Here is a 13,109-nt window from a genome sequence, read left to right as displayed (position 1 = left end):
CCTCGGTAGCGCGATGCGCGGCCGCCAAGGAGTGCTGAGCGCGATGAGCAGGATATCCTACGGAGAACTCGCTAACCGGACGACGCTATGCCAAATTGTGCGTCGTCCCGGACTCCGGTGCGCGGCTGGACGAGCTGGGCGCGAACAGAGACTCTGGGGAGCTACATGCGATGAGTTAGACTAGAGCCAATAAGAAACCAGGGGCTTAGATTGTGCAACTTGTTCTAAGACTCTTAATCATTCTATAATCTCTAGCACGATGTCCAGCATGATGTAAGTGTGGACGAAAGATTATTCTCTTCGACACCCTTGATTCATGATGTATTGGTCGTGATTTTCTTTCTGATATCTTTCTCATGATTGGATGTAATAAAATAACTCTATCTAAGAATACTGTGTAATTGATGTGAGGCAATTCTGTAGTTTGAAGTGGGTGGAGTGATGTACCTTTTGATACAAACTGTCAAGACGTTCTTGTATCACTTCCTGGAACATGGATTGACGGCCCGCGAGGAGCAAGGTGGCGGGAGTTTGGATTTTCCAGGTGCCGATATTTATTTTAATTTATTTTTTTGTTTTTTTTGGGTTTTAATGTCATTCTAAGATTGCCTTTAGCTATAATCATAAATAATATTCCAAATGTGTGGTTAAACAATTTAATACTAATAATTTATCAGGATACATATATATTAATAGTAATACTTTTTCTCTCAAAAGGTAATTAGTTGCACGTGTTTAAAGATTCTTATCATAATGATAGCAATTAGAATCAGAACCTCAGATTGGATTCAATGATGTCAATTAAGGCCTAATCAGAGCTTCTAAAACCATGACAATCTCCCTGGAATTTTCCATAAACTGTTTAAAGGCATACAGTCACCTTAGTGGTATGTAAACTCTGGACCCACTGATATTGTGATACAGGAATTATAAAGTGAAATAATCTGTCTGTAAACAATTGTTGGAAAAATGACTTGTATTCATGCCACAACGTAGATGTCCTAACCGACTTGGCAAATCTATAGTTTGTTAACAAGACAATTTGTGGAGTGGTTGATAACAAGTTTTAAATGATCAAACCTTAAAAGTGTATGTAAACTTCCGACTTACAACTTGTAAGTACGGTTGCAGTAGATCTTTTTTTTTGGCAGGGAGTCCTGTTCTTTTTTGATAAATGTATTGCAATTGGTGACAGATTCAATAGTTTTGATGAATGTATTTGGTTTTAAAAGAGACCCGCTACGTTTCGAGAAACACATTTAGTGTTTTTGGCTGGCCACGAGTTTTTGTCTTGCGAGACTGTTTTTGAAAATCGACAACATTGTTCCAAAAAAACGTGATTGAGAAAAACTGTTAATGCAGCTATCACTGTAACTCAAAACACATTTTTCACCATTTACTGAAATGAGAGACTTTTATAACCAAAGTCCTTCTCTTGACATTGTCTCGGTTCAAACAAAACTTTGACGTGAGCCTGAATTAAAATATTATGATAAGTGTTGTTTTTTAGCATACTGTCGTGAGCACCTCCGCTTTCAATGATAGAATCTTCAATGAAGATATAACCCACTTACTGTGCTGGAATGAAACGGACATGAGGGAAATAAAGTATCAGATAGTTGCCATGTACAAGCCATACTATCCCTTGACATTGTCAATAACCTCTTCAGGACAATCAGAGTTATAGTAATGCGCAGACATTCTCTAGAAAAATGTTGAAACGTACAGTATATTTAGTCGCAGACAAAATATGTGAAGATTGTGGTTCTACTTATTTTTTCGCCCTCATAAAAAGCATGACAAAACTTGGGTAACAGTTTTGGGACTGCATGGAACATTTTTATATATGGGAGGCACTCGCAAAAATGCCTCCTGGCAGCTATGGCGACAGTAATTTTTCCATTCCGGCGCATAACCATGTAATGGTATTTGCCATCCTTTTTGAACAAAACATTGGCAACACAGAAAAAGTGGATGTTTACCGCCCCCCCCATTGTTTGGATGGTCAAAGGATTCAATGGTGCCATGTTGAAAACATCATAAACAATTCAGATTATTATATAATGGTGGACTGCCTGGAAGCCATGGTAGAAATCCAATAATCACAGTTTCTGACAACCATAACATAGATATTATTTCTCTGGTGCATACAGGACCTACGTCAGTTGTCTGCTGGTATCTTCTCTTGCTGCCTGGTTGTTGAATGTGGATACTGCGTTCCACTGTAAATTTCATGGCACAAACAGATAAGAACGCCTATGACTTGTCAGGACCCGGGACTTTGTGATTTTCAATGGGCACATACAGTGCCTTCAATAAAGTATTCATACGCTCTGACTTATTTCAAATTTTTTGATGTGTTACATCCTGAATCAAATGTATTAAAATTATTATTTTTTTCTCCTCCATTCTTCGACTAAGTCTTGGATATCTATCTAGTGCTCGCCTACATCTGTGTTAGTGGGAATGCTCCTCACACCTTGTTTGGCTGCTTTAGCCCGTTCGTTTTGGTATGGTGATATATATTTGTCTTCTTCTGGTCCTCTAGCTGTGTTCTGAGTAAATTATTGGTGGTCGAGATATGTTATTTTGGACAGAATTATATATATATCGTCCAGTAAAACGCAATCTCCTCTGTTTTCTGCACTAATTCTTCATGGACATCAATTTCACGGTGGCTAGCATCCAGGCCTCAAATTGAGTTTTGTGGTACTACCCTCTGTGCATCGCCGACCTCCTGCTGCGTGCGGTTCCGCGGTCACCGCTCTCCGCCGACCTGCTCTTCACTGCAATGACGGGGAGCATTCGCAATTTTCTCGCATCCCCCCGCTGCTCTTCCGCTGCCACTGGCGCCGGGGCGCTTCGCATTCTCTCTCATCCGACTGCCTCACTCTCCCTGCGACAATGCGGGGGATTAAGTGTTATTTGCATACACCCCAAAAGCATGCTCCCCTCTCACCTGACCGCGCCAGGGAGTAGCGCATTCTCTATCATACCGATCTTTACGCTTCAATTCAACTTCGTGTGTGTGTGGAATAGATTAGGCAATTTATTTTCTACTATTGTCTAATGACACTCAATCAAGTAGAAGGCACAATCATGCTAAAAACTACACTCTCACTCCTTGAAACGCATTGAAGGGGAAGATTCAATATAGGGGCATTCATAAAGCCTACTTCTTAGCTCAACGACATAATACCTCAATCACAATTAGTGTTAAACAAATCAAAAGCTCAATGACAAGGGGAGAATTAGCATTATCTATATACGCCCAAGACATGCTATTCTCACAATGACCAACTAGACAGGGGAGGCTTAGCATTATAGTATTGATCTATGCGTCAACCCAAGAATGTAATCTCACCAATTTACAATAAAGGGAGTTGAAATGTTTGGGATGCTATGGGAAACAATAATAATATACCTTATTGCATCCTAGAACTATAATTTATATGATGAGATTTTAGGGTGTTTTTATGAAGGTGTATTACTCGCTATGTCGGATTACGCGCAGATTTGTCTTAGGTCTAAATGACAGCGCTGTGTCTTAGCTCAATACAAGTGCCTATCACACAAGTTGCTGTTTAAATATGAGTGTTGTGGAATGATTTATTTTAAACAGTCCATTCTTGGCTCATATTCTATACTCAAGGCTCGTCAATCTTTATTTCGGACTCTCGGTGGTAGGGTGGAAAATGCGCAGTTTTCAAATGATCGGTGGGTTAAAAAGACGCGAAGAAAACAGGGTTACAAAATGTCAGGATCTAAAGTTTTTCTCTGTGTGTTAAAAAGCCTGGGTGATGTATATTTGTCTAGACTGAGGCGAGGAGTATTTAGGAGTATCATAATTGTCGTATTTTGAAAATCAATATTTATTATTTTTCTTTGTATAACATCTCATATATGCGGTCGTAATAGGTGAGATTGTTGGAATTTATAGTGTAATCTATATAGATTCCTTCAATATATTAGGTGTTAAGACATTTTGGCAGATTTTTGATATTTTACCATAAGTGGTTAGATACTATGGATAGTTTTTGGTGGATGAGAAATATTAAAAGGGGTGCATTGCGCCTTGGCATTTTCCGAATTGAGTATGGCTGATGTGTGTCTGTTGTTTGTTAGTCGTGATGAATGACAACGACTTTTAACATTGTTTTCTGTGTGTAATTATTTAAGCACCCTTAACTGGGTCATAGTGTTTGTAATTTGATTATTTGATACTTGTATACAAGAGTGAGCACGAAATTTAGTTGTGTATCACCGTATATAAAATCAGGTCACTTCTGCACATTCTTCGCCTCAATCATTGGCAGTTCAATTGTTAAATAATTAATCGCACTCTCTATCATTTATATTTTATTAACATATTAAATTACTGCACATGCAAGCATTTTAGAACATTAGTAACTACATGCACAGTACATGATACACTGATACATTCATTTATATTCATTTACATTTAAGTCATTTAGCAGACGCTCTTTATCCAGAGCGACTTACAAATTGGTGCATTCACCTTATGACATCCAGTGGAACAGCCACTTTACAATAGTGCATCTAAATCTTTTAAGGGGGGGGGGGGGGGGTGGGAAGGATTACTTGATCTATCTAGGTATTCCTTAAAGAGGTGGGGTTTCAGGTGTCTCCGGAAGGTGGTGATTGACTCCGCTGTCCTGGCGTCGTGAGGGAGTTTGTTCCACCATTGGGGGGCCAGAGCAGCGAACAGTTTTGACTGGGCTGAGCGGGAACTGTACTTCCTCAGTGGTAGGGAGGCGAGCAGGCCAGAGGTATCATCTTTAATAACACTATTAAATTACTGCACAAACAAAGCATTTTAGAGCAATAGGATGAAATAATATTATAGCTGCAGTGTGAACTAGAAAAGGGAGATGTTTGTGTTGATATAATCCCAACTAGATGTCCATTTATTTTCACGTTTTAAACATTAGTGGCCAGCTCATACACTTTCTGGCCTCACGCCTTCGTTAAAGGTTCAACAATTAATTTGTGTTGATTCAATAAATAAATGTTTTCCCAGTTATTCTAGTCATAAGAAAAAGATTAAAATATCCTAAAAATATCCTTATTTATAACTGGATGTATGTAAGATATTAAATATGAAATGGCTTGGTTTACGACATAAATGATGTATATGTGAGATAGGTTTATGAACTTCACATGAATCATTTAAATAACTGAGTTCATTGTCTATTTAGGATACAGGAAGCATGACAGGGATTCATGAAGTTCAAACTTCATTTTGGGACCCTGAAAGTCAAAAACAAATACACTGTTAGTTATTTAGTTAGTTACCTGAGTGTCCATCACTGACATCAAAATAATTTGTTTGATTGACATCTATTCACTTATTGGTTTTGATTGATAACTTATGAGGTCGTACTCACAGGTGATTGGTCCGATGGTGAGGGGTTCGAGGGGGACGGAGGGGGTGACAGAGCGATATTTCCTTTTGGTGCATACCTGAGAAGAGAGACGAGAAGGAGTCAGAGAGACCAGACATTGAGACAGAGAGTCTCAGGAGAGCCAGAGAGACCAGACACTGAAACAGAGAGACAAGAAGGAGTCAGAGAGACCAGATACTGAGACAGAGAGACGAGGAGTCAGAGAGACCAGATACTGAGACAGAGAGACGAGGAGTCAGAGAGACCAGACAGAGAGACGAGAAGGAGTCAGAGAGACCAGACACTGAGACAGAGAGACAAGGAGTCAGAGAGACCAGACACTGAGACGAGAAGGAGTCAGGAGAGGACCAGACACTGAGACAGAGAGACGCAGAAGAAGTCAGAGGAGACACTGAGACGAGAAGGAGTCAGAGAGACCAGACACTGAGAAGAGAGACGAGAAGGAGTCAGAGACCAGACACTGAGACGAAAAGGAGTCGAAGAGACCAGACACTGAGACGAGAAGGAGTCAGAGAGACCAGACACTGAGACAGAGAGACGAGAAGAAGTCTGAGAGACCAGACACTGAGACAGAGAGACGAGGAGTCAGAGAGACCAGACACTGAAACAAGAGAGATGAGAAGGAGTCAGAAGACCAGACACTGAGACAAGAAGGAGTCAGAGAGACCAGACACTGAGACAGAGAGACAAGAAGAAGTCAGAGGGACCAGACACTGAGACGAGAAGGAGTCAGAGAGACCAGACACTGAGACGAGAAGGAGTCAGAGAGACCAGACACTGAGACAGAGAGACGAGAAGGAGTCAGAGAGACCAGACACTGAGACAGAGAGACGAGAAGGAGTCAGAGAGACCAGACACTGAGACAGAGAGACGAGAAGAAGTCAGAGAGACCAGACACTGAGACAGAGAGACGAGGAGTCAGAGAGACCAGACACTGAAACAGAGAGAAGAAGGAGTCAGAGAGACCAGACACTGAGACAAGAAGGAGTCAGAGAGACCAGACACTGAGACAGAGAGATGAGGAGTCAGAGAGACCAGCTACTGAGACAGAGAGACTCAGAGAGCCAGAGAGACCAGACACTGAGACAGAGAGACGAGGAGTCAGAGAGACCAGACACTGAAACAAAGAGATGAGAGTCAGAGAGACCAGACACTGAAACAGAGAGATGAGAAGGAGTCAGAGAGACCAGACACTGAGACAAGAAGGAGTCAGAGAGACCAGACACTGAGACAGAGAGATGAGGAGTCAGAGAGACCAGCTACTGAGACAGAGAGACTCAGGAGAGCCAGAGAGACCAGACACTGAGACAGAGAACGAGGAGTCAGAAGACCAGACACTGAAACAAAGAGATGATGAGTCAGAGAGACCAGACACTGAGACAGAGAGACGAGGAGTCAGAGAGACCAGACAGAGAGACAAGAAGGAGTCAGAGAGACCAGACACTGAGACAGAGAGATGAGGAGTCAGAGAGACCAGACACTGAGACAGAGAGATGAGGAGTCAGAGAGACCAGCTACTGAAACAGAGAGACTCAGGAGAGCCAGAGAGACCAGACACTGCGACAGAGAGACGAGGAGTCAGAAAGACCAGTCAGAGAGACGAGAAGGAGTCAGAGAGACCAGACACTGAGACAGAGAGACAAGGAGTCAGAGAGACCAGACACTGAGACAGAGAGACGAGAAGAAGTCAGAGAGACAGACACTGAGACGAGAAGGCAGAGAGACCAGACACTGAGACAGAGAGACGAGGAGTCAGAGAGACCAGACACTGAGACAGAGAGACGAGGAGTCAGAGAGACCAGACACTGAGACAGAGAGACGAGAAGGAGTCAGAGAGACCAGACACTAGATGAGAAGGAGTCAGAGAGACCAGACACTGAAACAGAGAGACGAGAAAGACTCAGAGAGACCAGACACTGAGACGAGAAGGAGTCAGGGAGACCAGACACCGAGACAGAGAGATGAGAGTCAGAGAGACCAGCTACTGAGACAGAGAGACTCAGGAGAGCCAGAGAGACCAGACACTGAGACAGAGAGATGAGGAGTCAGAGAGACCAGACACTGAGACCGAGAGATGAGGAGTCAGAGAGACCAGCTACTGAGACAGAGAGACTCAGGAGAGCCAGAGAGACGAGGAGTCAGAGAGACCAGACACTGAAACAGAGAGATGAGGAGTCAGAGAGACCAGACACTGAGACAGAGAGACGAGGAGTCAGAGAGACCAGACACTGAGACAGAGAGACGGGAAGGAGTCAGAGAGACCAGATACTGAGACAGAGAGACTCAGGAGAGTCAGAAACCACCACACACAAAATTAGTGAGACCAGAGAGAGACCACAAACAGAGTGGATGAGTCAGCGGGAAAGATGCAGGACTCACTGGAGTGCAGGAGGAGCTCCTCTGGTCACAAAGGATGAGTCTGCAGTGCAGGAAGACATCCCGGTAGTCCCCCTGGTACAGGAACAGCAGAGCAGAGAAGCGAGCCCTGAGAGACGAGCCGCTCTCCTCCACCCTCACCTGACGGAATTCAGTCGGACATCTAAGAAACAGGGAGGGTCAGGGTTTAGGTTAGATAACGCAACAAAAAATACACAAAAATTAGGGTTTGGTTTCTCAGACACAGAATAAGCCTGGTCCTGGAGTAAAAAGCATTCTCAATGGAGAAACTCAATTTAAAGTGTTCAGGACCAGACGTAATCTGTGTCTGGGAAAACCTCCATAGGTTCCTTGAGTGTAAACCAAGACACACATACTTGTTCTGAATGATGTAGTATCGCATGATGTCCTCAGGGTCGGGGGATTGCGTGGCATAGCAGTCCTCCAGAACGACCACGAAACGCTCCGTCTCAGACTCCTCTACGGACACACCCACGTGCAGCACGGAACCCACCGGCAAGGTGACTCCGCCCACTGGGTAAGCCTTTGTGAAGTTGTCGCTGTGGTACAGAGTCATGTTGGAGCCCACTTTGGAGCCCTTACCGACTTGGACATCCTTCAGCCTGTCAAATGGGCAAATAGGAGATTTGGTTAATAAGAGATGCAGTCAGAGATGGTGAAGGACAAACAAAGTGACTTGGGTGAGAAATGCGAGAAATGCACTTTACAGGCTCAGTAAAATGAATTGTTTATATTATTATTTATAATAACAATAATTATAATTAAAATAATTATAATAATAATAACAATAAATACACATTATTTTTGAAGCACTTTTCAAGACACCCAAAGTGACTTTAGATAAGATAAGAAATGATTATTATTATAGTTTTAACACTATTACACAGCCAGCTTCAGCTGAGTATTTTGTTGGAACAACCAGTACAACCAGTACAACCAGAACAACCAGTACAACCAGAACAACCAGAACAACCAAAACAACCAGTACAACCAGAACAACCAGAACAACCAGTACAACCAGTACAACCAGAACAACCAGTACAACCAGAACAACCAGTACAACCAGAACAACCAGNACAACCAGAACAACCAGAACAACCAGAACAACCAGTACAACCAGAATAACCAGTACAACCAGAACAACCAGTACTGTGATGAGCGGACAGAGGAGGTGCAAAACTCTTATCTAGTTATCTAAAGGATCATCAAGAACCACAGGTTTAAAGTAATAACTGTTTATACAATAACAGGATACTGACAGTCCGACATGTGTTCGCCTGCATTGTGTTACATTGTGTTACATTGTGTTACAGGGTTTGGTTTTAGAAGTGGGGGGGACATAATTATTATCATGTTTAAATCCAGTCGTATAAACCCTCCAAACAGCCTACCTGACTGCTCGGAGGCGTCTGCATGGTCCTAAAGTACACCATTGCCTGTATTGAATCACATTCCAATGATAAAACTTGGGGGGGGGACAAAAATGTAAATTCAGAATGTGGAGGAGGGGGACATGTCCCCCGTCCCAAGTGAAAGTTGCACCCCTGTTGTGTTACATTGTCCATGTTTGACATTGTTTACTGCAACGTCTCCACTTACGACAGGTAGGGTTTGATGGCCACATCCAGGCTGGTCTCTGATTCCAGAGGGTAGGCACAGGAGAASGGCACGCTCACGGGTCGGCTGAAGGACACGTTGTGAATGTGGTAGATGAATAAACTGTTGGAAAAGATGGCGAAAAGGATAGCATCAGATCCGTTTGTCTGGGAAAGGGGGAAAAGGGAAGAAGATAGAAGCCAGGAGAGGACCTCTCCCCAGTCCTCAGAATAATAATAATCTTGGACTATTGTATTTCAGTTCATCTGTTCATCATTTTCTGTTGATGGCAACATGTCTCACAGGAAGTGTTCTCTGTTGAAAGTTTCGTGAGGAACGGGGTGAACGGGGTCGGGGTCTGTTTCTCCCTCCAGAGTGTCCGCAGGGGCCCTCCGTGCGCTCCACCTGGTACCATACCATGCCGCCACGCTCTTCGTGAGCGTTACACCGCGGGGTCGGCCAGTTAGCGGTGGTGGCATCCAGACCAGCGGCCTCCAGGTTAGTCCTGTTGAGACCCACCTGTACCAGGCTCCGCCCACACACTACCGCTGGGTGCAGCAAAACAGGCTGATCTGTAAGAGAGAAAGAGAGGACAGAGGATGAGAAAAGAAAGACAACAGGGAGTGTTATTCAAGAACCCAAATGAAAAGAAGGAATTACAAATTCTCATATGCACTCCTAGAAAAAAATGATTTCAAAATGGTCTTCGGCTGTTTCCATAGGAGAACCCTTTTTGTTCCATTCGAACCTCTAGGGAAGGGGTTCATCTTGGAACCCAATAGGCTTCTACCTGGAACCAAAAAAGGGTTCTTCAAAGGGTTCTCCTATGGGGGCAGCCGAAGAACCTTTTAGGTTCTAGATAGCACCTTTGTTTCTACGATTGTACATAAGTCCTCAAGCAGGTGTTTTCTGAGAACTCACCTGGCCTCTCACACCGCCAACGGCCCATCTATTGCTCACGCAGGTCTCCCCCGCTCTGCAGGTACCACACATTGCTTTTGGCGTAGTCGGGCAACCTGTACTGTGTTGTTGTTGTGGTGCGATTGTTGTCACTGGTGTTCTTGTCGAGGTGACAACATCTACTGGTGATTTTGTCGTAGTGGTGATATTTACGGATGTTTGTGTTGTCGTTGTGATCTTAATAGGTGTTTGTGTTGTCGTGGTGACCTTAACCGGTGTCTGCATTATCGTGTAATCTTAAAGGTGTTTGCGGTGTTGTGGTGATCTTATCAGGTGTGTGTTGTTGTGTGGGTATCGTAACAGGTATTTGTGTTGTTGGGTGTTCTTTTACAGGTGCATTTGTTGTCTTGGTGACCTTTACAGGTGTTTGTGTTGTGTCGTCGGGATCTTTACAGGGGCTTTTGTTGTCGTGGTGACCTTTACAGGTGCTTTTGTGTGGTGTTGTTGTTGTGGTTGTTGTGTGGTTGGTGGGGGTGTGGGTGTGGAGCTTCACATCTGGAACAAGGAGTTAAACAGAGACACAGTTACGAGGGAACATTCATCGCTCATGTTTTGAAAGAACTAGATGCTGGTTATTACCAGATCATACATATCCTATATGAATGAATGATGAATATGCTGAGTACTGTTGATATCTAGGGCCATAAGAAGAACATCATGGTGTATATAACCAGCTGTTTGATGACTAAGCAGTAAACAGTTAAAGAAGTAAATACATAACTTCAATTCAAAAGGCAGAACAACAACAAGTCCCACTCAGAACTTGGCAAAGCAGGGGGCGAAACCTTACATGCACAATAGGCAAGTAGCACCCGGGAGGCATGACGAACTTGTACACAAAGTATTCCCAGGCATGCTTGACGGATGGGCTGAGACTGCACCCAGCAGCAGTCCTCATTGAAGCTGGCGCAGACTGCACTCCGGACAATTTCACTACCTGCTGGGGGGAGGAAACGCCAGCCACAAGGGAGCCTGGTGCCGCACTTGAACGAATCCACGCACTTGTCCGGCATGGACACGCTCTGGTTCGATGTCACTGCGGTAATAGCCGTCCGCTGGACGTTGCGGTCGCAGTGCTTGTTGCCCACGACGTTGTTGGTGGAACGCCAGGCGTCGTTCAGGACCGTGTAGCTCTTGCAAGGGTTCGCGCACTGCTGGATGCCGTCGACCGTGATGCAGTCCTCCCCGTCGGCGCACTCATAAAAGCCGCAGCTGAACCGGACATGGGCGAAGTTTGTTGGAGGTGGATAGGAGCGGCGACACGGCGAGGGCGTGGTGGTGGTCGCGGCGGTGTGGCCAGGTAAACAGATGAGGCCGTCTCCGGAGAAGCTCTTCTTACAGGTGCATGTGATGTCACCTGCCATGGGCGAGGGCGCAGACGGCTTGTTCGTGACACGCCTCGCAGCTGGTGACAATCGTACCTGTGGGAATTGGAATATATGGGTTCTTGTCCTTCTAGGTTGAGTTATCGTGATACACCTGCATTGTTTTGATCCTCCATCTAGGAGTTATCATGATACACCTGCATTGTTTTGATGCCTCCATTTCTAGGTTGAATTATCATGATACACCTGCATTGTTTTGATGCCTCCATTTCTAGGTTGAGTTATCATGATACACCTGCATTGTTTTGATGCCTCCATTTCTAGGTTGAGTTATCATGATAAACCTGCATTGTTTTGTATGCCTCCATTTCTAGGTTGAGTTATCATGATACACCTGCATTGTTTTGATGCCTCCATTTCTAGGGTGAGTTATCATGATAAACCTGCATTGTTTTGATGCCTCCATTTCTAGTTGAGTTATCATGATAACCTGCATGTTTTGATGCCTCCATTTCTAGGTTGATTATCATGATACACCTGCATTGTTTTGATGCCTCCATTCTTAGGTTGAGTTATCATGATAACCTGCATTGTTTGATGCTCCATTTTAAGGTTCTGAGACTAAAGAGCAGAGAAAATACAGAAGTCAATTGTTGTGGTGGGTTGTTAAGCAATAAGGCATGAAGGGGTGTGTATGTGGCCAATATACCACGGCTAAGGGCAGTTCTTAGGCACGATGCATCGTGGAGCTGGACACAGCCCTTGAGCCCTGTATATTGGCCCTATATCACAAACCCCAGTTGTCTTCTTTACTTATTAAACTGGTTACCAATGTAATTAGAGGAGTAAAAATAAATGTGTTCATAACCCTGGTATACGGTCTGATAAACCACGGCTGTCAGCCAATCAGCATTCAGGGCTCGAACCACCCAGTTTATAAAAACTCTATTAAATACTTAGTAAATACAATACTTAATACATGATACATTTATCCCTATACTGTCTAACCAAATATACTTGATTTCTTAATATGGCAGACACTCAATGAGAAAATCTATTTGTACAAATATATATTGTCTGTCATATATAGTATTCATTATGTAATATATATTTTGGACACACCTACTCATTCAAGGGACTATCTTCTGTATACCCACCCTACCTTGTCACAACACAACTGATTGGCTCAAACGCATTGAGAAGGAAAGAAATTCCACAAATTAACTTTAACAAAGGTACACCTGTTAAAACTTCTTATGGCTGGGGGCAGTATTGAGTAGCTTGGATGAATAAGGTGCCCGGATAATATTTGGATAGATTTGGATAGCAAACACTCTGAAGTTTCTAAAACTGTTTGAATGATGTCTGTGAGTATAACAGAACTCATATGGCAGGCAAAAACCTG

General features: G+C 43.6%; 1 protein-coding gene across 1 annotated transcript; it reads right to left on the bottom strand.

Annotated features, from left to right (window-relative positions):
* Positions 1-5,214: 5,214 nt before the first annotated feature.
* On the bottom strand, positions 5,215-9,539 carry LOC112076156 (pancreatic secretory granule membrane major glycoprotein GP2-like). The gene is made up of 5 exons (XM_070441208.1): positions 9,423-9,539; positions 8,180-8,425; positions 7,806-7,965; positions 5,409-5,484; positions 5,215-5,271 (listed from the first exon to the last, which is right to left on the bottom strand). Exons 2-5 carry the CDS (start codon positions 8,377-8,379, stop codon positions 5,252-5,254), a joined length of 456 nt encoding a protein of 151 aa, XP_070297309.1. The 5' UTR covers positions 8,380-8,425; positions 9,423-9,539; the 3' UTR covers positions 5,215-5,251.
* Between the last annotated feature and the right edge of the window lie 3,570 nt (positions 9,540-13,109).

This window comes from Salvelinus sp. IW2-2015, unplaced genomic scaffold, assembly GCF_002910315.2.
Source record: "Salvelinus sp. IW2-2015 unplaced genomic scaffold, ASM291031v2 Un_scaffold3600, whole genome shotgun sequence".
Taxonomy (NCBI): domain Eukaryota; kingdom Metazoa; phylum Chordata; class Actinopteri; order Salmoniformes; family Salmonidae; genus Salvelinus; species Salvelinus sp. IW2-2015.
The sequence above is the reverse complement of the archived record's forward strand: the minus strand, read 5'-3'. Positions and strand labels throughout refer to the sequence as shown.

Coding starts and splice junctions, on each gene's coding strand:
- LOC112076156 (XM_070441208.1), bottom strand. CDS start 8,379: ATGACTCTGTACCACAGCGACAACTTCACAAAGGCTTACCCAGTGGGC. Junction 7,966..8,179: donor TACTACATCATTCAGAACAA/GTATGTGTGTCT, acceptor CCTGTTTCTTAG/ATGTCCGACTGAATTCCGTC. Junction 5,485..7,805: donor GGAGCTCCTCCTGCACTCCA/GTGAGTCCTGCA, acceptor CTCTCTTCTCAG/GTATGCACCAAAAGGAAATA.